This window comes from Alligator sinensis, unplaced genomic scaffold, assembly GCF_000455745.1.
Source record: "Alligator sinensis unplaced genomic scaffold, ASM45574v1 scaffold602_1, whole genome shotgun sequence".
Lineage (NCBI taxonomy): Eukaryota > Metazoa > Chordata > Crocodylia > Alligatoridae > Alligator > Alligator sinensis.
The window spans coordinates 2,733,516-2,754,689 of NW_005841976.1; the positions used below are offsets into that span (position 1 = coordinate 2,733,516).

At 41.5% G+C, this 21,174-nt stretch overlaps 1 protein-coding gene across 1 annotated transcript in view; it reads left to right on the forward strand.

The window, feature by feature from the left end:
• The window catches only part of CHORDC1 (cysteine and histidine rich domain containing 1), a 30,788-nt gene that overhangs the window by 411 nt on the left and 9,203 nt on the right, over positions 1-21,174 (forward strand). The window contains exons 2-9 of the mRNA XM_025200841.1: positions 7,742-7,791; positions 9,019-9,075; positions 9,947-10,107; positions 14,648-14,751; positions 15,683-15,741; positions 17,150-17,220; positions 17,423-17,528; positions 19,883-19,896. Of these exons, the coding sequence (XP_025056626.1) occupies positions 7,742-7,791; positions 9,019-9,075; positions 9,947-10,107; positions 14,648-14,751; positions 15,683-15,741; positions 17,150-17,220; positions 17,423-17,528; positions 19,883-19,896 (622 nt within the window). The remainder of the gene's footprint in view (positions 1-7,741; positions 7,792-9,018; positions 9,076-9,946; positions 10,108-14,647; positions 14,752-15,682; positions 15,742-17,149; positions 17,221-17,422; positions 17,529-19,882; positions 19,897-21,174) is intronic.

Consider the following 21,174-nt stretch of genomic DNA (forward strand, 5'->3'; position numbering starts at 1 on the left):
CCCCCCCCATGTTTTATCTCCGGACTGTCGGGTGGGGGGGCTCGTTGCCCGGGTAACCGCTCTACTCTTCTCCACTCCCCCACTGTTCTATGCCTGGACACTGCCAGGGGTGGGAGGCTCGTTGTCCAGGCAACCATGCCCCCCCAACTCCTGGTCCTGCTTGGGGCGGGGGTGTCTTTTTGCCTGGGCAACTGGCTTGCTTCCCCTCCTACCCCCGCTTCCTGATCCTATTTCTGGTGGATGCCCGGAGTGGGCTGTGATCTCCGGCTAGGTGCGGGGGCTGTCCAAGGGGGGAGATTGGAGATTTCCTGCCCTTCCCCCCTTCTTCCCCCACATTTCCTGGCGTGTCCTGGGCCCCGCAGGAGATTCTCGTGTTCCCTTCCCTTCAGTTTTGCAGCGTGGATCCGTTCTTCAGCATCCTTGGATGCACCAACCAACCCTCTGCCTCCCCTACCAGCCCTCTGTCCTCAGCACTGGGGCAGTGCTGGCAGGGTACCTTGTGGCCATTGGGGGTGCTTTGAGATCCTCTCAGGGGTGCTACACCCTGTTAGCAGTGCGAGGTGATTCGCAAGGTCGATATCCAACAGAAATTTGAGGTCTGGTGTCTTTGAGTTCTTGGCGGCAGGAAGACTGCTCCTTATTTATTTTTGTAGGCTCAAAAGAGTGAAAACTCAGAGCTGGCACTTTGTGGGGTGCCACAGGGTCAAGGAGGCTCTGTGCGGGTCTGAAAACATTGGGAACTGCTGTGCTTTACTGAGGTATTGGCATCCTGGCAGCAGCACATGGAGGAGGTGGAGCTGCCCCCAGCGTAGGTGTAGAATGGAAGGCCTAGATCAGTGTTTTTCAACTCATGGGTCACAAGAATATATGAAAGGGTCATGAACAAACTTTTTAAAAATGGATTTTCCTTTAAAGGAGAAAAATGTGGGAAACCCTGTATTTTTTTCCTATGCAGGCTGGCAGATTTTCAGCTTGCAAGGGGCTTGTTGGGGGGCCCCCCCATGCCCCACATACTGAGGAGCTGGGGCCTGGGAGCAGCAGGCTGGGAGTGAGGGGTTCTGGGCTGGGACTGGCCATCAATGTCCTGGTACAAAAAAAGGTTGAGAACTGCTGACCTAGATCAGTGGTTCTCAGCCTCCTTAAATTCACGGTATCCCTTCGGAAACTGCCAGCGCTTAATTTTTGCTCATTTTTTGATTAGAGGAAACAGAACAATTCTTCTGGTGCAGAGGATTCAGAAAGAACACAACAGCTCAGACTGTATTTAACACCATGGATTCCTATTTGAAATCTCTGGTTTTATTCTGTGAAACATGATTGCATGCCTAACAGTGCTGACATTGCGTGAAAGGATCTCAAAGCACCCATTGACTTAGGGTAAGCCTCTTGGATGGTGTTTGCTTAGTTTAACCACAAAAAAAAAAATCATTGGCTACTGCAGTGAACACTGGAGATGCCCACTGGCATGGTCAGAGCCCTCTAGTTGAGCATTGGGAAATAGAATGGGCTGCTACTACTCAAGAGCTTGCATATAGAGTATTGGGGCATATGTTGAATGATGTGAATTTGTTAGTTGAACAAGCACCAAAGTCCATACATAGACATATATGTTGCATACAGATTGTTAGCAGTATTGCCAGATAATGTTTCACACTGGCCATGTGTAAACTTGTTATAGATCACTAAATCCTTTTTAATGGGACTACAGAAGAGCAAGTTAATAATTTTTTGAAAACTATGCAGCGCTTTTTCCACGTGTTCTAGATACAGTATTGTGTGTTTATGTAATACATATGTAACATGCACGGACTGTTTTAGCATGCTTGTTGCTTTAGGTTCCATGACACATCAGAAGCTCTAAAAGTATAATCTAAATTGTTGTAACCAGTATTGCCCTGGGCTATTTTGAAAAGTCTCTTGTTGGCTTACTTTCTACAGTGACCCTTAAGCGTGACAAGTGACTAATAGTACTTGTTTATGGTTTAAAAAACACAATAGTGTACTAGGTTGTATTAACAAAGGTGTCACTTGCAAGTCAGCGGAAGTGATTTTTCTACTCTGGCACTGGTGAGACTTAACTTGTGTACAGTTTTGGGCACTGCACTTCAAGCAACATAGAGATACATTTTAAAAGAATCCAGTAGAGAGCAACAAAAATTATTAGCAGTCTGGGAAATGTGATTTATGAGAAATAATTGGAAGAACTGAGATTTAGTGGAGAGAAGGGGGTGTTTTGTAACAGTCTTTTGATATTTAAAGGGTGGCTGTAAAGAGGATGGTTGACAAGTCTCTCTAGAGACAGGGCAAGAAGTAACGATCTTAAATTGCAGTAGGGGAAACTTAAACTGGATATTAGGAAGACCACTTTCTTACTATGACAGTGGTTAAGCATCAGAATAGATTATCTAGAAAAGTCGTGGAACCTCCACCCTTGCCAGTCTAACAGGAGGTTGGATGCTTGCTTGTTTGACATGGCTTAACGAAGAGAGCTTGTCTCTACTCCCAACTCCCTCCTCAGAGCTTCCCTCCTGCTTTGAGGAGGGAGTTGGGAGCAGAGAGAAGCTCTCACGGTCTATTCCAGCCCTATTTTTTCTGATTGTATGTATATGAAAGAGGGTCAGATGGACAGAAGCTGACAGGAGATGGTGACATAGCCTCAATAAGCACCAGGAATATGTTGTCCCTTGCTTTTGCTGATGGCGCTGAGGATTAGAAAAGGATTTTGAAACTGAGAGAAGAAATTCTTTCCTGACTTCTCCTGTGTTCTAGGTTTGTTGAGCTTCTTCTGTTGGAAATGTGTTACACTGCTGTCTCTGGCTCCAAAGCATGTGCTTTAAGCTTCCCTAGAACTCTCTGGTTTCTAGTAGGGGTGCACTGATAGAGATTTTCTTGGCTGATACCAATAGCTGATTATTAACCGGCCATATCAGCCAATACTGATCCAATAACTGACTTACAGGAATGCAGTTGGGTAGGGTGGAGAGCAGCTTCCTGCAGGTAAGTCTGTGCATGAAGGAGCATGAGGGGGAGAAGGCGCATGGTGGGGGCAGACTGAGGCCCTCATGGTGAGGGAGGGAGTGGGGCTGGAGGCGCTACCTAGCCAGGTCAGTGAATGGGACCCGGGGCAGGGAGCGGGACAGAGCCACTGGTGGCTTGTCCAGGGGATCAGTGTCCTGGCACTTAAAAATGGTGGCAGGGATGCTTGAGCTAAAGCTCGTCAAATGAGCTTTAGTTCAAGTACCACTGCTACCGTTTTTAAGCCCAGGGATGCTCTTAACTGGAGCCAAGCCAAGTGGGGCGAGGGCAGATGCAGGCTGCTTGCTGAGTGCAAGGGGGTCTCTGCCCTGCTGCTTTTGCCCCAGGGGCCCTGCGTCGGCCACACACCCTCTACCCACCCGGCGGTGGGGGGGTCCTATTCACTGCCCTGTCTGGGCAGTACTCCAAGCCCCTGCCCCATTCCTTCTGTCACTGTGAGGGCCTCAATCTGCCCTCCCACAAGCCCCTTCCCCTCTGCAGACTTACCTGCAGGGTGTTGGTCTCCAAACTGCCTGGCTGCATTCCTGGCCACTTGCATGTTTGCAGCGTGGCTTCTGGGGGCCCAGGCCAGAAGGCATATTATATTTATCAATGAATATTATTGGCTACACCGGTGAAAAAAAGTCAATAGCCAATAATGTTAATTTTCCTTTTATCAGTGCCGATTCATTATGTAACCCATATATTGGTGCACCTCCAAGAATCTAGTAACCATTCTGAGCCCTAGTCTATCTAAGGCTCTTCTAGAGATTAGGCCTTCTGTCTCATAAACATTCAGAGGAGGATTATCCTTGGGGTAGGCACCCTGTTTCCAGAGCTTATTGGGTTTACAGCTAAACCCAGAGGCTATCATGTGCCTCTGAAATGTCACATGCAGATGTTGCATAACATTCTAGCCCTAGTTGAGAATCACTGCTGTAGAGTGTTTAGGGTCCTTCTCTTGTAGCTGATGGCTGTCTGAATAATGGAATATCTCTCTGCTTCAAGTGAGTTTTATTTAATCTAGGTTGGCCCCACAGTTAAACAGGATCTCTTTGCTATAAAATTGTGCCTTTCTGTTTCTCTGACTTGCAGATAGCTTCCTTTGTCTGCAAAAGCCTGAACTTTTGTTCCTTCTATGATTCTGTATAATCCTCTTTTGTTACCCTTTTTTCCTACACATTTCAGACAAACGTAGTTGAACTAGCTTTTAAGTCCCAGCATCTTCCAGCACACCTCTTCAGGGTGTTTCCACTTGAATGGGAGTATTTTATGACCATCCATCATTCCCAGTATTGCTGATATGAGAGAGTCTCATTGCTGCTTGCTGTACAGGCGTTCTGTCATAGAACAATGTCAATGTATGATAGACCTTAAGTTTCTCTGTCTCTCTCACCTCCCCACCACCCCCACAATCAGTAAAGAAAAAGGAATTTATGTGCCTCTTATTAATGACTGAATCCTCTGTATTTTCTGTGCTCTCTTAACTTTAATGACCACAACATTTTGACTTGAGTACATAAGCAAGGGATAATGTAATCCCTCAGCATATAAACAAAGATGCAAGAATAGCCGTGAGAGTTTATCTCAGTGCATAGCATTGGTGAGACAAATGCTCTTGTTTGGTTCAGACTTAGAGCTCACTTTCTTTTAGTTTATTGAAATAGAAGAGTGACCTGATGATAACGTGTGCCTGAGGTTTTGGATTCTAAAAAACTTTTTTATCAAGTTGAGGACCTGACAAGGGCCAATGGCTAAAGGTTGAAGCTGGAGAAGTTTGGGTATCCATTTCAGACTGAATAGAATTATCCATTGGAGCAGGAACCAGTGGAAGTAATGAATTCTCCATGGTCTCTGTATTCTCCCTCTTCTGTGGTATTCAGATCAAGATCAAGACAGGGTGCCTTTCTGGAAAACATGCCATAATCAAATGCAAGCTTTTTTGGGCTCAGTGCAAAAGTAATGGGACAAAATGGAATGGCTTTTGGGTTGTCAATCAGATATGCATGAGAGGGACTAGAAATAACAAACATTGTTAAACCTTCTGGTTTAAGGATTATCACTGTGTAGATCATGAGAATAATGTTTTCATCGTGACTCAGTGTTACCTTCATACTCATTATGATATATTTACATATTGTAGGCAAATAGAAGCCCCTATTTTTGGCTTAACACTTGAGTATCATAGCTTGTCTAATGCAAAACAGCCACCTCTTAATGTTGTTGCTTTAGTTCTCCCCACACCTCTTTTCTGATGTCATGTTCCCCCTGCAGTGTAGGATTCGCTACCATGAAGTACCTGAAGTTAAGGGCGGGTTTGGTGTAGGCTCATGGGTCTGTAATCCCCAAGGGCCTGATTATAGGGTTGGTGTCTTAGAGTAAATTCTTTGGGTTGAGTCATGACCTCTGTTTTCATTCAGACTTCATGCATTGTGCACCTGTATTACAGCATGATTTTTATAGGGCAAATGTATGTGCTAATGTTTCACAAATGCTTGAGAAGACAGGCCTGTGCCCGAAAGGCTAGGAACAGATGGTGTATTTGTCCCAGGGCAAGTTGTGCCTCTGTCTGTCCTGGAATAGAAAAATCCTGGGATTGGTGCATGCACAGCACCCTTCTAATTGGGGGTTTAAGGGATGACTGAATGCAGTTTCCCTATTTTCTGCTATTGATTCAATTATGTATTCCTGGTATGACAATTCAGACATACTTTGTAGTGTCCTGGGATAAATGGTTAATACTTAACCTGTGAAGCTTTTAAAGATTTTTCCTAGGACAGTGGACACGAATGTCTGAATGATAGCATTTTTTTCCTGGGAGCTCATCCCTGGAGAAATGTGACATCAATTTGTAGCCAAAGAGCTTACAGTCTAAGGGGTCAGTCCTGCAAACATGCTGGCAAGATTAGCCACATATAATAGATTAGGTAGAATTTGGATTCAGAGTAGCCTAGATAAATTGGAGAAATCATCTGAAATTATCAAACGAAATTTAGTAAGTATAAGTCAAAAGGTATGCATTTAGGATGGACAATAACATGTACAAATACAGATTAGTGAACAATTGGTTAGGCTGCAGTACTGCTAAAAAGGACCTGAGGGTTGCAGTGGATCACAAGATGAAGGCGAGTCAAGTGCATTCTTGCTACAAAAAAGCCAATAGCATACTGAATTGTATTATCAAGATTGTATTTACAATCAAAGGAAGTGATTAGGCTGCTCTCTGGCACTGGTGAGGCCTCTCTTGGAGTACTGTGTCCAGTTTTGTACGCCACTCTTCGGGAAAAGTGTGGACTAATTAAAGAGTCTAGTGCAGAGCAACAACAGTGATTAGAGGTCTGGGAAACATACTTTATGAAAAACTTTGAAAAGTTGAGACTATTTGGTGTAGAGAAGACTGAAGGGAAATTTTGATAAATCTTCAAAACATATGAAGGGTGGTTATCAAGAGGACTTTTCTGTGGTCACAGGGATAGGATGAGTAGTAAGTTGTAAATTGCACCAAGAGAAATTAAGGCTGGAGAGAACTAACTCGCTCACTCTGCGGGTGGGTCAACAATTAAATGATTTATCTAGAGCAGTGGCTTTCAGCCTTCTTTCAGTTGCAGACCCCTAAAAATTTCTAATGCAGATGTGAATCTCTTTGAATTATAAGTGTGGGTGTTCACATACTTTTGATTGATCATAATCCACTTTTGCAGACCCCTTAGACATAGTCAGTGGACCCCCAGGGGTCCACAGACCACCGGTTGAAAACTACTGATCTAAAGAGATTGTGGACTCTCCATCCTTTGCAGTTTTGAGGAGCAGGTTGCACAGTCACTTGAATGAGATGGTTGAGACTGAGATGATCCTATCTTTAGCAAGGTGTGGGATCAGATGACCTCTTGGGGTCTCTTCCAGCCCTATATTTTTTGGGGGGGGGGGTGGAATATTTGTGGGCTTGGACATTAGACAAACAAGAAAGGGAAAATCCATGAGGGATATATTTTTCCCCGCTAAGGTCTGTATGCTGCCTCTACTTTTTCTTGCTTAGTAGGAATTAACTGCACAGAATATTGAAGTCAGGTGCTTTATTTCATAACCACTTGCTTTTCTTGTCTATCACCATTAGTTTTTAAGGTTGATTTAGTTGTTGCCTCTCACCTGGACCATCCTGTCTTCATGGATTTTATTTATTCTTAAATCTTTTCTGGGGACAAGGAAAGAGGGTGTTTTTCATTTTGTATAGTTTGTCTGAGATATTCTATTTATATTCATAAGCCTTAGCAGTTCTTGATCCTAAACAACTGTCTGTCTGTCTCAGTTATCGAGACAGAGGCTGAGGGGAAATAGTTGCTCTCTATAAAAACATGATGGTAAACAGGGAAGGAAGTGCTCTTTAAGGTAATGGAGAATGTTGGCATAATAACAAATGGCTAATTCTTATCCATGAATAAATTTGGGCAGGAAATTAGAAGAGGGTTTCTAACCATTGGATAGCAGTCTCTTAACCTTCCCATGGGAATAGTGGAGGCATAAAATCTAACTACTTTTAGAATGGAGTTCAGTACATTTATGAAGGGAATATATGCTATGATGTCCAGTTCCCTGCTCTTGCAGACTCTGACCCACATGGTCCCTTGTGTTGCTCAGGGGGAGTTTGAAGCTTTAAGTGCAATGGTGATTAGTAAAGTAGTTGCAGTCTTTTGTATTTGCATTTTCTAACAGTGTTCTTCTCTTCCAGATTCATGTACATATCATCCAGGTGTACCAGTCTTTCACGATGCTTTAAAGGTAAATGTGAAAGGATATAGATAATGGAAGGCTCTTTCAGGCCTTTGTTAGTGGTTTGCTGTAGAAACGTGAATATTTTTCAAGTCTGTTAATAATTAAAAGTGTATAACATGCCCTAACTGTGAGATTTCGCCAGAAATCCTGGGAATGGCTTTTATCCAAAAATTCAAAAGAAATGTAAGGGCCTGCAGCTGCTGCTGAAAATCGAGCCCCATCCACTAGCTTCTGCTTTGTATGTCCCCAAGCCCCGGTGATTAAGTGCAGTGGATGTCTTAATGGGGTCCCGAGTTTGTGCCTACACACAACTCTAAGGCTCTCTTACTTCTACTACCTGTTCTAAGTAATTCAAACAATGTCCAGTTCATTCAGATTTAATGCATGTGAAAGGGTGAACAGTTAGAGAATGGTTGGCCAGTCTACAACATGAGAGTCATAAGTGGTACAGGCAGCTTCTGTGTCTGGCTCACAGCAGATCATGAAGGAGATGGGGCAGAAAGCAGAGCAGGAAATCCGGTAGAGGAATGGGATTGAAGTGGCACTCGGGAAGGGCTCAGGACTAATTTTTTGCCATGCCTGCCAAAAAAGCTTGGCCCCCACTGAATTAGAGGATCTATGGACACCCTTCTGGAGTAGTACAAATAAAGCAGGTATTCCTTCTCTTACCTTTTTAGTGTAATTTAATTATGTTAGTCAAACTTATCTTTAATAACACATTAAAAATTCTGAATTCTCAGACTTATTACATGTTGTGTTAAGAACTGATTCATCAGTAGCTAAACTGCTAGTATAGCATTAGAAATTGATTGTGAGTTTTTATAACTTGGATGGATAACTGTCCAAAGCAAAGATGACATTGAACAAGAGAGAACTAATTTGATTTAAACAGAGCAGTTACAATCAGTAGTCAGGAAGACATTTCTATCTTCACTCTGAAAAATGGGGTCATTGTCCATTGTAGCAGCAGATGAGACCAACCTCTGAGATAATGGGTGACCAAAATAATGATATTTTTTGACTGTCCTCCTTAGTCTGCACTTTCAGTTGGTAAACTGTTTCTAAGCAATGATGGCTATAGGAATCCTATAACATAGAGATATTAACAATTGCTAAACGAAGGGAGAATATTTTGAACTTAAGGACATGCTTCCAAGGATTATCATTAACCTTCTGCTTCTACTGGATGAGATGTTCATGTCTATTTCATTATTTTTATTCAAAATTTTACAGGGTTGGTCATGCTGTAAAAGAAGAACAACAGATTTTTCTGATTTCTTGAGTATTGTGGTATGTACTGGCTTCTGACTTTTAAAATAATCATTGCAGGTGTGTAAGGAAACATGTTTTTATCTATCAGAAATAGATGTGAAGACATGCATAGTACCACCTAAGCAAGTTTTAAATGGAAAAACACTAACCCCACCCCCCAAAAAATACCCTTTTTGTAATCAGATCTTTCAAGGGCAAGCTTGTCTCGTGGACTATTCAGATGTGAAGTCTCAATTTCCAGGCTTCAAAAGTTTTTTGCTTAATGCTGTCAAAATATGGCTTGAATTACCATATTTTTCTTGCATATCATACACACTTTCTGCCCTCCTAGCCCCAAATCAAGTGTCTTAAGTGGGGGACCTGATTTTATTTTTCTTCACTAGATAAGTGTTGAATAACGTAATAGACAGTAAATAAGTAAGTTTTACAACTGCCCTTGCAACAATCAGAGGTCTGGCTTCGTTGCTTTCCTGCCACACCAGAAAATTTTTGCTGCTTTACTCAGGCCATTTCCTGGTATGCCACACTTCCTGGGCATGGGCACTCTTTCCAGAAGGACTTTTTGTCACACAGTTGGCCCTGACTGGAAAAATCTTGCTTTTCTACATTCTGCCTTTAAAAAAACAAGATGTATTTTTTATTGGGGCTGTGTAGTAGGTAAGAAAATACCATAATATAATGAAGGGTAGTGATAAGGATCCCCTTCCAGGCCTTGGCCTAAAACAAAAGTGGCACAACACACACTATTCTAGAAAGTGAGGTAAGGTAGAGGATGAGGGTCAAAATGTGTTGATTCATAGCTTATTTTTGGACTGTGCATGAAAAGTTGTATTTATTTCCATATTAAAACACATTCTGGGGTGTTTTTTTTTTTTTTCTTCAATGACAGGGGTGTACAAAGGGTTTCCATAATAGTGAGAAACCCCCTGAACCTGTTAAACCTGAAGTCAAAACTACCTCTGAACGAAAGGAATTAGCTGAACTGAAACCTAAATTTCAGGAGCACATAATTCAGGCACCAAAGCCAGTGGAAACAATTAAGCGGCCAAGGTACAGTACATGGGGGAAAAAAAAGCATTTGTACCAGGTTTGTTTTCATTTGAAGGAGACGGGGTATTACAACTTGTGCTGATTTATTGCTGCTATCAATTTGTGTAAAAGTTACTTGGGTATTGCAAAAGTATAAAATCTTTAGATACATTTTTAGGTTTCGTCTATATTGCAGATGCTGTAGAAATATCCAGGCTATTTTAAAACTAACTTGCACAAGATGTCTTGATAGAATTTCTGGCAACAGTATTGCAGTTGTCTGTAACTTCTATCTGAACTGACCTCAAATATGAATGGTAAAGAAGCTCAGTTAATAACTCTTCTGCAGAAATTTGATTCACACAAAATACTTCAACATTGTCATTATACAGGCAAGTGCTAGCGTAGAATCTTGTAACAATAGTGTAGCACTGCTAGCAAAGCCATACTGACATAGCTATACAAAACTATACAATTTCTTTTTGCCAGTCTCACATTTGTACTTCTAGATATCTTAAACTTAATTGCAAATTGAACATCTTAGGCCATTATAATTTGGAACTAATATTTTGCCACAAGAAATAAAGCTGCTTTACCACATCATGTGATAAGACCCTAATCTAAATTGCCCTTAAACTTTTGGCTCCTTCTCCTGTGAACCATAGATTCCAAAATCCTTGTGAGATCATGTATGGCATTTTCATACTTGGTTTTCTCCTGTTCTTTTCTGATATTATATACATTGCCTTTAGATGAGGCAATCGTTTCATGCTCTTTATTTCATTACTTTTGGTTTTTTAGGGCTTCTAGGAGCCCTAGTCAAGGACCAGGAGCCCCTGTTCTAGACAGTATCCAATCACAGAACAGTGGCCCAGAGAGCATGTTGACTAGGAGACTTTACTAAAAGCAGGTTCAGTGAACCATAAGGTATGGAAGCCAGTTTGGAGAGTTTTTTTAGAATAACTTTAGGACATTCAGTATGTATAAAGATAACCAAGAGTCAGAGAATAGTTTACCATTCAGCTATGAGCAAGAGACATCAGCTACATACAGATGGGTAAAAGGAAACAATGAGAAAATGTTTTGCAACTTGAGCAGTGGTCTTCGCCTAATTTTGGCATAAGTTTTTCATAGGTGAGAGAGATTCAAGGAGACTAATGAAATATTTTTGCAGAGGTTTACACAAAGCTTCAGTTAAGTGAGGAGTATCATATGGAGAAAGCACAGAGTAGCTTGCTTGACATTTTAACAGGTGGCAGTAGAGCTGGTATTGTGGAACTGTTGTGGGGGTGGAGGGTTAACATTTGAATAGTGAATGAGAGAAGTTGGTGAATAGGGTGAGGATGTTGTTAGAATGACCATAAAAGTGAAGACAAGTCATTTTATTTCATGTTTTCATAGATGTTAGGGTCAGAAGGGACCTATTAGATCATCGATTCCAAGCCCCTGCCCATGGCAGAAAAGAGTGCTGGGGTCAGATGACCCCAGCCACGTGTTTAACCAATCTCCTTTTAAATACCTCCAAGGAAGAGGACAGCACCACCTCCCTTGGAAGCATATTCCATATTTTGGCAACCCTCACAGTAAACATTTTTTTCCTGATGTCCAGTCTGAATTTGCTCTCTTTCAGTTTGTGGCCATTATTTTTATCTACCCCGACGGGCGCCCTGGTAAACATCGTATCCCCTGTTTCTTGCTGATCACCTCTCAGCTGCCTCTTGCAGAGGCTGAAGAGGTTCAGGTCTTCCCGTCAGTCCACATAAGAGTGTTTTCTGTACGCCTTTAACAATATGAGTAGCCCTCCTCTGAAGCCTTTCCAGGCCATCCACATCCCTCCTGAAGTGTGGTGCCCAAAACTGGAATCAATACTCCAGCTGCAGCCTGACCAATGCTGCATAGATTTTATTTATTTATTTTTTTGTTTTGTTTTTCATCAACGTCCCCCTGGAAGCACACAACATCATACCCCATTACTCGTCACTGGTGCCACAACCCTTCTGCAGCAGAATTCCTCCCCAAATGGCGTGGCCCCGGGCTAGTGCTAGAGCCCAGCTGTTGTTGCTGCCTCCTCTCTTGCACAGCTGGAGTGCTGCAGGCAAAGCCCCCTGATGCTGAAACCCTCATTCCACAGGCTGGATCCAGTGGCTCTATGGGCCAGATCCAGCCTGCAGGCCTTAGACTGCAGACCACTGAACTAGAGTTAGGTCTGTGAGTGGTTACACAGAGGTGGTAGTTGAATTTGTATTTGCAGATAATTTTACCCAGAGATAAGATGTAGAGCAGTAGTAGGCAACCCCTGGCACAGGTGCCAGAGCATGACATGCAAAGGAATTTTGCTTGGCGCATGCACCTTGGGGCAGACAGTGGGGAAGGGGCTGAAGTTGTACTGCCACAGTAAGGATTGGGCCCCTCAACTCCCCTACCATCCACCCCTGGCACACTACCATCTTACAAGTCAAGGTTACAGGTGCTTTTGGCACTTTGCCCAAAAACGTTGCTGACCCCTGATGTAGAGGGAGAAGAGAAGAGGGGAAAATTGCAATAAGAGGGATGAGGAGACTTTTGAAAGAGTGATTGTTGTCTCCTTGACTTCCTATTTCTCAATTCATGTAAGGCAAGAAAAGACACTTTCAAGGAGATTGTGCGCCTCTGGGTTGAAGGCATGAATGATGAGGATGAAGTGCTGGTTTATATTACATGAGATAATTGCTGCAATGATAAATGGTACAAGGAGAGGTCCCCTTATTTAGGGTTGTATGGGTTTTGTCCTGTTTATTCAGCCTGGCAAACTCTTGAGCCCCTGTGGCTGTGAGTACTGCTGTTACCTTTCCCATTTAGTGTACCCTCGACAGGAATGTAGTTAACTACTGTACTCTTGAGTTCTTCAGTGGCCCCAACACAACCCACAGGCAATGTTAAGGTCTGCATTAGGAAGTTATACTTTTCTAGAGGAACTGCGTGTTACATCAGGCAATCCATTACCATGACTGACAGGGGTGGCTGCACTGTCTTTTAAAGGAAAAAACACCATTGTAATCACTTGAGCAATAACCTGCCTGTGGGTGGCATTTCTTTTGATTTCTAATGAGATGATGGTTGGCATATAGCATAAACGGAAGACATGAAATACATAACTTCACATGGCTTTCCCATTGATACCCAGGTGTGAAAGCCTAGTGTTCCTCAGAGCAATTTCATCCCTACTTTTTGTCTAATATACCTGTGGGTTGTTTTTTATCTACCATAAAGGTGGATTATATACAATTGTGCAATTGGTTGTGGTCCTGTTATATCAGTGGTTCTCCACTTCTGTGGAGGGGTGCCCTGACTCTGAAACTTGTTTGGAAAGTGGCAGCATCCCTGATTGAGAACCACTGTTGTGTTCAACTTACCTTGGTGTAAGGATGTAAATATTGTTAAAAAAATTATCCATGTAACCGATAGCCAAGCAGTTTAGACATTGCTGCTGCTGCTTCTGCTGGGAGCCACTCCCTGGGGCCTTTGACAGGGTAGGGAGGAGGCCCTGGCAAGCCTTGCAAGACAACACAGCCCACATAAACCAGAGGCATGCAGAGGCATTCCCAGCCCCCTTGCTGGGAGGGAGGGGGCACCTGTGAATAAGCAGCTAATTGCTTGACAGAGTTGATTAATTAAAACATCAATTAATTCAATATTAATTAAATGATACAGCATTAGCATTAATTACCTAAACATTACTTGGTTAGAGCATTAATTGATTAAAATATTAATTAATTACTTCAAGCAGAGTCATTAGGTTTTCCTCTGTTTTCCTCTTTAACTTATAGGCTATGGGACTAGTCCTGACTAGTCCCCCCACACCCCTACCTCTCCTATCCTCCTCGCTCCTACCTCCTTGCCTCCCTTCCTTTCTGCTGCCTCTCCTGCTGCCTTCTTGTTCCTGAGGCAAAATCACTTTCCTTCCCCTCCAGACCGTACCCTGTGCTAAATGTTAACTGGTAACGTATTACCGATATAGATATAATTGTCATTTAAATGTTTAAACTTTTACATCCCTATGTCAGTGTTTCTCTGCGAGGTGCTACACAGTCAAACCAGGGAGAGAGCTGTGGCATATTTGGTTTTCCTGCATTACCATTCTCTGATCGGTGTAAAGTAGGCAGGAGAGGCTGTTTGTGCTGCAGCCCCGGACCACACTGCACAGGTGGAACTGTCCCATGCACTTCTGTTTCTGAGAATGAGGAGTGGAGATGCTGGGCCAGGGAAAGTTGCAGCCCAAGCCAGCTTTCCTGCTTATTTTAGGCTAATTGGAGAATCCTAATGCAGGAGGAGTATGCACATGCTGCAACCCTGCCCATAGGCAGGGCAGTTTTACCTGGCTATTGTCACAGTGACACCTGTGTTGTGACATCCTAGTTGAGAATCCCTATATTAAATTCTCTGATTTTAAACTGATATGCTGTAAACTGAAATCTGAGGAGAATACTCTTCTACACTGTACAAGGCTTAATGTAATTTTATCTTTCTTCCATCATTTATTTTTAACCAAGACAATATGAATGCATTCAATTTTTTTTTCCAGCCCAGATGAACCAATGACAAACTTACAGCTGAAAGTATCAGCTTCCCTGAAACAGGCGCTAGATAAACTGAAACTGTCATCAGAGAATGACGAAAAAAAAAAAGGTAAAACAGCCTAACAAAGCTCAATGGGATGCCAGAATACATTTACTTAAGTGATGGATTGTCTCTAGCTCAAAGGTTACAAAACTAAATGCGGAATCCCATACCCCAGATTCTGAACTTAGACATGAAACATGAATGTATGGTAAGTTTTGGCTAATTTCAAGGGCCAAGCTGCAGAAGTTCCTAGGCCAGGCTGCAGAAGTGTAGTGAAGCAAAGGACCCCAAAGCCTGTTTCTGAGTGACCACAGGAATAACTTTGACCCATGTGACAGCCAGCTTGGTTAGCAGTCAGTGTCTGTAATCAATATGTCCAGTTAAACCAGTAATGAGATTCAATTAAAGTGAATGCAAGATATGAAAGGAGACATTAAAAAGGGAAGACTATATTAAATAATCAAAATATACTATATCATAGCTTTACCTTAAAATGTTAGTAATGGATGTACCTAAATGTGCTAGATACTATTTTTTTTTGTAATAGTTATTTTTGTTAAGTTTCTAGATAAGTTGTAAACATAAATAAAAAAGCAGTCTGTGTTTATGGAAGACCATCAGTTTTGGAGAGGAGAAAAGCAGGATGGCGGCAAGCAGTATTCCATATTGGTAAAGGAAAAATAAATACCAAGAAAGAAATGCGTTTCAGATTGGTTCCAGTGTCTGATACCACCTCCTAGCACACAGTGTTCTTTTGCTGAAAGTCATTTCCTGATCTTCTCTCCTGTTTACAGCACATGGAGAAAGCAGTTTTGTATGCATTTTTTTTATGGATTTCTGTATAGCACACCAAAAATGGGAGCCATTTTTTTCACTTCCTAGTTCTTTTTGGAAGGGTCTGTCAGATACTAGCCTTTATTTTTACTTGAATTCAAGAGAACTCAGCACCTGAGAAATTTACTGTAGCTCTGTTTTTATTTATATCACGTTTTCACAGAAGAGGACAGTGATGAAATCAAGATTGGGACTGCATGTAAAAATGGAGGCTGCTCAAAGGTTAGTTTTACTTACTCTAAGTACATGAACTGAATTCTGAATAAATGAACTGTTCAGGATTTTGAAGTTCATTTAAAAAAAAAAAAAAAACCTCCCAAGCAATTCCAAGATGGCACAAAGTTCATAAATAAATAGGCACCTTGCAACATGGTTTTAAGGCCAGAAAATGTAAGATGCTCTTCTTTGTCAGTACAGTAAACTCAAGATCAAGGGCCACTGTTGAGTCCAAAACTAACAATTTTAGGGCATGTCTCTACTGTTTATGCAGGGTTCCTGAGAGTGCCATTAAGAAGCATGCCCTGCTCCCACTTATGTCCCAACCTGGAATAAGGCAGTGAAACTACCCTGCTACTCTCAAGCACACCAGAAACAGATCACAATAGCAGCAGCAGCAGGTGACTTCAGCATGGCTTTGCCATCTCATTTCCAGGTTTGCGACCTGCACAGCAGGAACAGGTGGGCAGGATGTGCTTCTTGATGTGATCAGGAGCACTGTAGAAGCTGTTCATAAATGCATATTGGGACTCGCAGTTTGAACAGCTTTAATAACTCCAACTGTTGGACTAAAGTATGAATAATGGGAGGGCCTCCAACTATTTCTCAGACTATTTATAAGCACTTTGCATTACTTTTGGCCACTAATGAAGATCTGTTGAATCTATGAAACATGCACCGGTCTCTTTCTTACTGAAAGAACCACTAAGCAAGTAATCAAATACATGTTAGGATTGTAATTGATTACAAAACTTTTTTCTTCATTGATTATCAACCAAACTGGCTCTCTCTTTCTCTGATAACCTTGTATTGAACAGAGGGGAATGTTTGAGTAGAAATAAATGGTGTACTTGAGTGTCAACAGCTTTTGTTCTTTGCTTCTGATGCTCTGGTGAAAGCAAAGGTAGCAGCACATTTCACTAGATTATTGTAGCCTTGTTAGGTGAGTTAAGAACCCCCAAAGTTACCAGTAAATTTTTGCTATTGTGCATCTAAGGCATTGACCTATGTATGTGTGACCATCTTAAACTTGCAGCTTTCAAGTTGTTTGTAGTTATTCATTCACCTATAGTTATTTAAATACAAAATTGAAGAGTTCTAGATTGCTTTGTAAGAAGGGCCAGATCAGCCATTATGTACAGTAATATTGATAGCCTCCAGATCATGTTGGTAGACTATTTGAAGAATGGCTTTTAAGCATGAATTTCAGGTGAACATTGCATGAAAATCTTTAGTTGAGCTTTTTCTGCCTCTTGTAAAATGACCATTCTTGGTTTACTTCAGAAATAGTTGATTACGTAGCCAGTATACCAGGGATATTAAATGAACTTAGTCTGCTTTGCTAATTAAATGCTTGTTAAAGCTTAGTATTTGAAAAAAGTAATCTTTTAAAAAATATATTATATTTCATCAGAGATTTGAAGGACCACAGAGCACAGAAGAGATATGTATATACCATTCTGGTGTACCTATATTTCACGAAGGGTAAGTATTATGTGATTAATAAAGTTTTTCCTTAAATCATAGGCAGCTGCTCTTCCTAGTTGCATTCTGTAGCAGATACTAAAGTAGCTTTTCAAGTTTATTGAGGTATCAAAAAGAATGACTTTGTTTTTAAAATTGTTTATAGTAGTAAGATTATAAATACTTGGTTTGTTTGTTTTTTTTTTTCTCTTTAAACTGACAGGATGAAGTACTGGAGCTGCTGTAAGCGAAAAACTTCTGATTTTAATACATTTTTGTCTCAAGAAGGATGCACAACAGGAACACATGTATGGACTAAAAAAGATGCTGTAAGTAGCACTAGCTTTGCCCCAGGCAGTTGTCTGTCTTGAACTATCTGGATATTAAAAAAGAACTTCTGCTTTGACTAAATTTGAGATTTAGTTGAGCAAAAACACATTTCTATACTTCCAAAATAATGGAATCTTGATTGATGCTTTCAAGAGTTTTATGAGCACTCTGTTTAATACCAAAATGGAGCTTGAAGTAATCTTTGAATATACTGATGGACTTTTTTTTTTCTTCTTGCGTACACGCACACAAAAGGCCCTTGCAAATGGAGGATGGGGATTGTCATATTTACTTGAAAGTAATTCGATTGTGAATATAAGATGTTCCCCCAGTAATTAGATTCTATATCTGAAAACTTATAAATTTGTTATAATTTTCCAGGTATAGAATCTAATTATTGGAGCTTTGTCTGATTTGTCCCCCTCCTACTGCTACAGCAGGGAAAATAAATCTGGGGTCAAGTAGCCCTCTTACTCTCTGTCCTCCCCAGCTTCTTCCCCCAACAGCCCCTTCTTCCCCTCTTTACTGTCAGACCCTACTCACCCTGTGCACATGGAAGTGAGGGGCAAATCTGACCTTTAAAATAAACATAACTGTAATAATTCACATATAGGCAATTTACTACAGGTACCCATAGACTTAGCAAAAGATATCACTTCTGGATGAGCTGATCTTGAAACTGCTGCAAGTTTTAGCACAGGTACTCCATAAACACACTCCTAAGCAGAACTTTTGTAGCTACTTCTATATAGTGCTAAATGGGCATGATATTGGCCTAAAGCCAAAAAGTTCATGATTTACCATATACCTCATTGAACTGGGCCCCAGTAGAGTCAACAGTGTTTCAAGTCATGGTGACCCCACAGCTCAACACTGCTCAGTGTGTGTGTCTCTGTGTCTGTGTGTGTCTCTGTGTCTCTGCTTATTAGGCCCCGACTCATGACAAGAAAGCCTGGTTTCAGTCATGAGTCCTGGGATCCTCCAAAAATGTATATGCAGGTGAGTTGCACAGCAACCTTGTCCAACTCCACCTCATGGAGGGCAAGGCCACACTAATCATGTGCTGAGAGAGGGGGCAAGGAATTTTGGGTGAACTCAAATGGGGCCCCAAGTATGTTTCCCAGACACTTAAGACTGGTGAAGAAACAAGTAACTGGAAATGGGAAAAGGGTGTAGCTCGGCTGGGGGAGTGAACAGGAAGTCGAAATGTATTCAGTGTAGTGACTCACCATGACTGCAGTTGGCACTACTATGTATTTTATTTAGATGGACTGCACTAACTTACCCTTGTGACAGGTTCGCATTGGCATGTCTGCCTAATATGGGCCACGTTTTATAGTCATGCTTGGTGTTGGCTGCATTTAAATCAACCTCGTAGTCATGGAGAACAGGAACAGGAAGTCAAAATGTATTCAGTGTAGTGACTCACCATGACTGCAGTTGGCACTACTATGTATTTTATTTAGATGGACTGCACTAACTTACCCTTGTGACAGGTTCGCATTGGCATGTCTGCCTAATATGGGCCACGTTTTATAGTCATGCTTGGTGTTGGCTGCATTTAAATCAACCTCGTAGTCATGGAGAACAACTGAGCACATGCTGGTTTTGGCAGCAGTTTAATGATGGACAGTGTATTTAATGAGGTTTCCTCATACGCAAATATAAAATGAGGGGCTTCCCCCCCCCACCTCCTGGGGGTGGTGGGGGGGGGATTGTATTAGTAAATACAGTATACATTTTTAGATGATAGAATTAAAAGTCTGGCACTTAAGTGTCTTATATATACTTCAAAAAAGACAATCTTGAAAAGCAGATTTTGTAATCCTTTTTATTAGAAGAGGTCTGTGGAATTTTGAAATTAGGAATGTAATTCATCTAAGTGCATAAGACTAAATGCTCTTACTTCAAAGTCTCTTCCTTAGTCGGTGAGTTGTATGACAGAGTAAAAGTTCTAGGTGTTGGGCTGACAGATAATTTTCTTATTTAGACCAGTTTCCATTCAAGTATATCCACTTTCTTGCACTGAAATTTAGTGGATTATTTGCATGGATTATTGATTCACTTATAGATCAGTTCTATAGCAGAGCTGGGAGCAAGATTTTAAAAAGCTAATATGTGCTTGTATTTTCACTCACTGTATTTCGGTTCCTATTTAGAGGCTTTCTAAAAAGTTAACCTAAAGGTGAGTGTTTTACTGATGCAGAGCAAGAAAACAAGCACTTGCCGTTTAAAAAATTTTAGCTGATCACATCCTGTCTTTGGACATGTCTCACTTCCATTGTTGACATCTCAGTTCCTGACTTGTCTAATAAATTCCAGCCAGTAAACATTGTAGTAAAAACATTTAAAGAAAAAGAAGGTTACAAGAGAGAAGTTGCAGCTGAGGTCACTTCTCACTGTCCCCCCTTCTCACCAAATCTCCGACTCTCCTGAAACAAGGAACCTGTGCTAGTTCTTCAGCTTGTTTGTAACTCCGTTTCTCAGGTTTTCTCCTTACAAGAAAGAACAAAAAGAGCTAAATCCTTCTTTAAAAGAAATAAAATTTATCAAAAAATAAATCTCTGCTATTTCAGCAACTAAATGCATACTTTTAGCCAGTGAGTGTGGGTGACAGGCTCCACCAGAATAGAGAGAAAGCCTGTCCTTCTGGCCCTGTAGGCCAGGTGAGTGGCATGGGGTTGGTCTGTGTAGGGTAGGTGCTTGGGGTTAGTCAGTCTGGCCTGATCTAGCCGTGCACTGCTCTGCTTCTTCACACAGGGCTACGTTATCTGGCCCATGGGGCTCCCCACAGGTCTGGAAATCTGGCAGCACAGGAATGACAATTAACGCTGTCGCTGCTCCCCTGCTGCCAAACTTCTGGACTGTTGTGGAGCTCCACAGGTCAAATCTGGACCACAGGGGTTGAGCGCCACTGCTCTATTCAAAACGTTAGGGCCCAAATGCAAACCAGGTTCACTTCCCATACAACTGTCTCTCTTACATTCAGTTATGCCTTGGTAACTTTTTTGAGAGTCTATTTTCAGTTGCTTCTCCAAACAAGTTAATAAAATGCCAGGCTTAGGGCTCCCATTCTCTGTTCAGTAGCAGCTTCTGCTGCTTTTCATCTCAGACCAGTGGGTTGATTTAATCTCTCTCCTCCACCCTGGGCACCTGTGTTTTTAACGCCTGCTTTTCCTTCTTTGTTCTCTGTACTTTTCCTACAAGAGGGCACTTGTAGTGCAGTGTCTGACCTCTCTTCTGTATTATTATGAAGACTTCCTGAGGTACCATTGGCCTGTTTCAGGTGCCCTTTTACTCGCTACTAACTGTTATAATCCCTCTACCCATTTATGTTTTGACTTTCTTTTGTGAAAGTAGCACTCCAATGCCCCATTTATAGCTTGCTCTAGTTCATAAACATGGCTGTTCTCCATTCCAGATTCTTTTCAGTAACCATGAAAGAAGATAAGAACCTAAATAAAACTTTGATCTTCTCACCATCAGTAAGATGTCTTCATTGTGCATTTAGTTTCAAGCAGAATTAAGCCCTGTATTGGTTATAGTATTTTTGTGGTAGTTTTTGGAACTGTATTCTTTAAAAAATATATATATATAATTTTTTTTTTTTTTTTTTTTTTTTTTTTTACATTTTTTTTTTGGGAA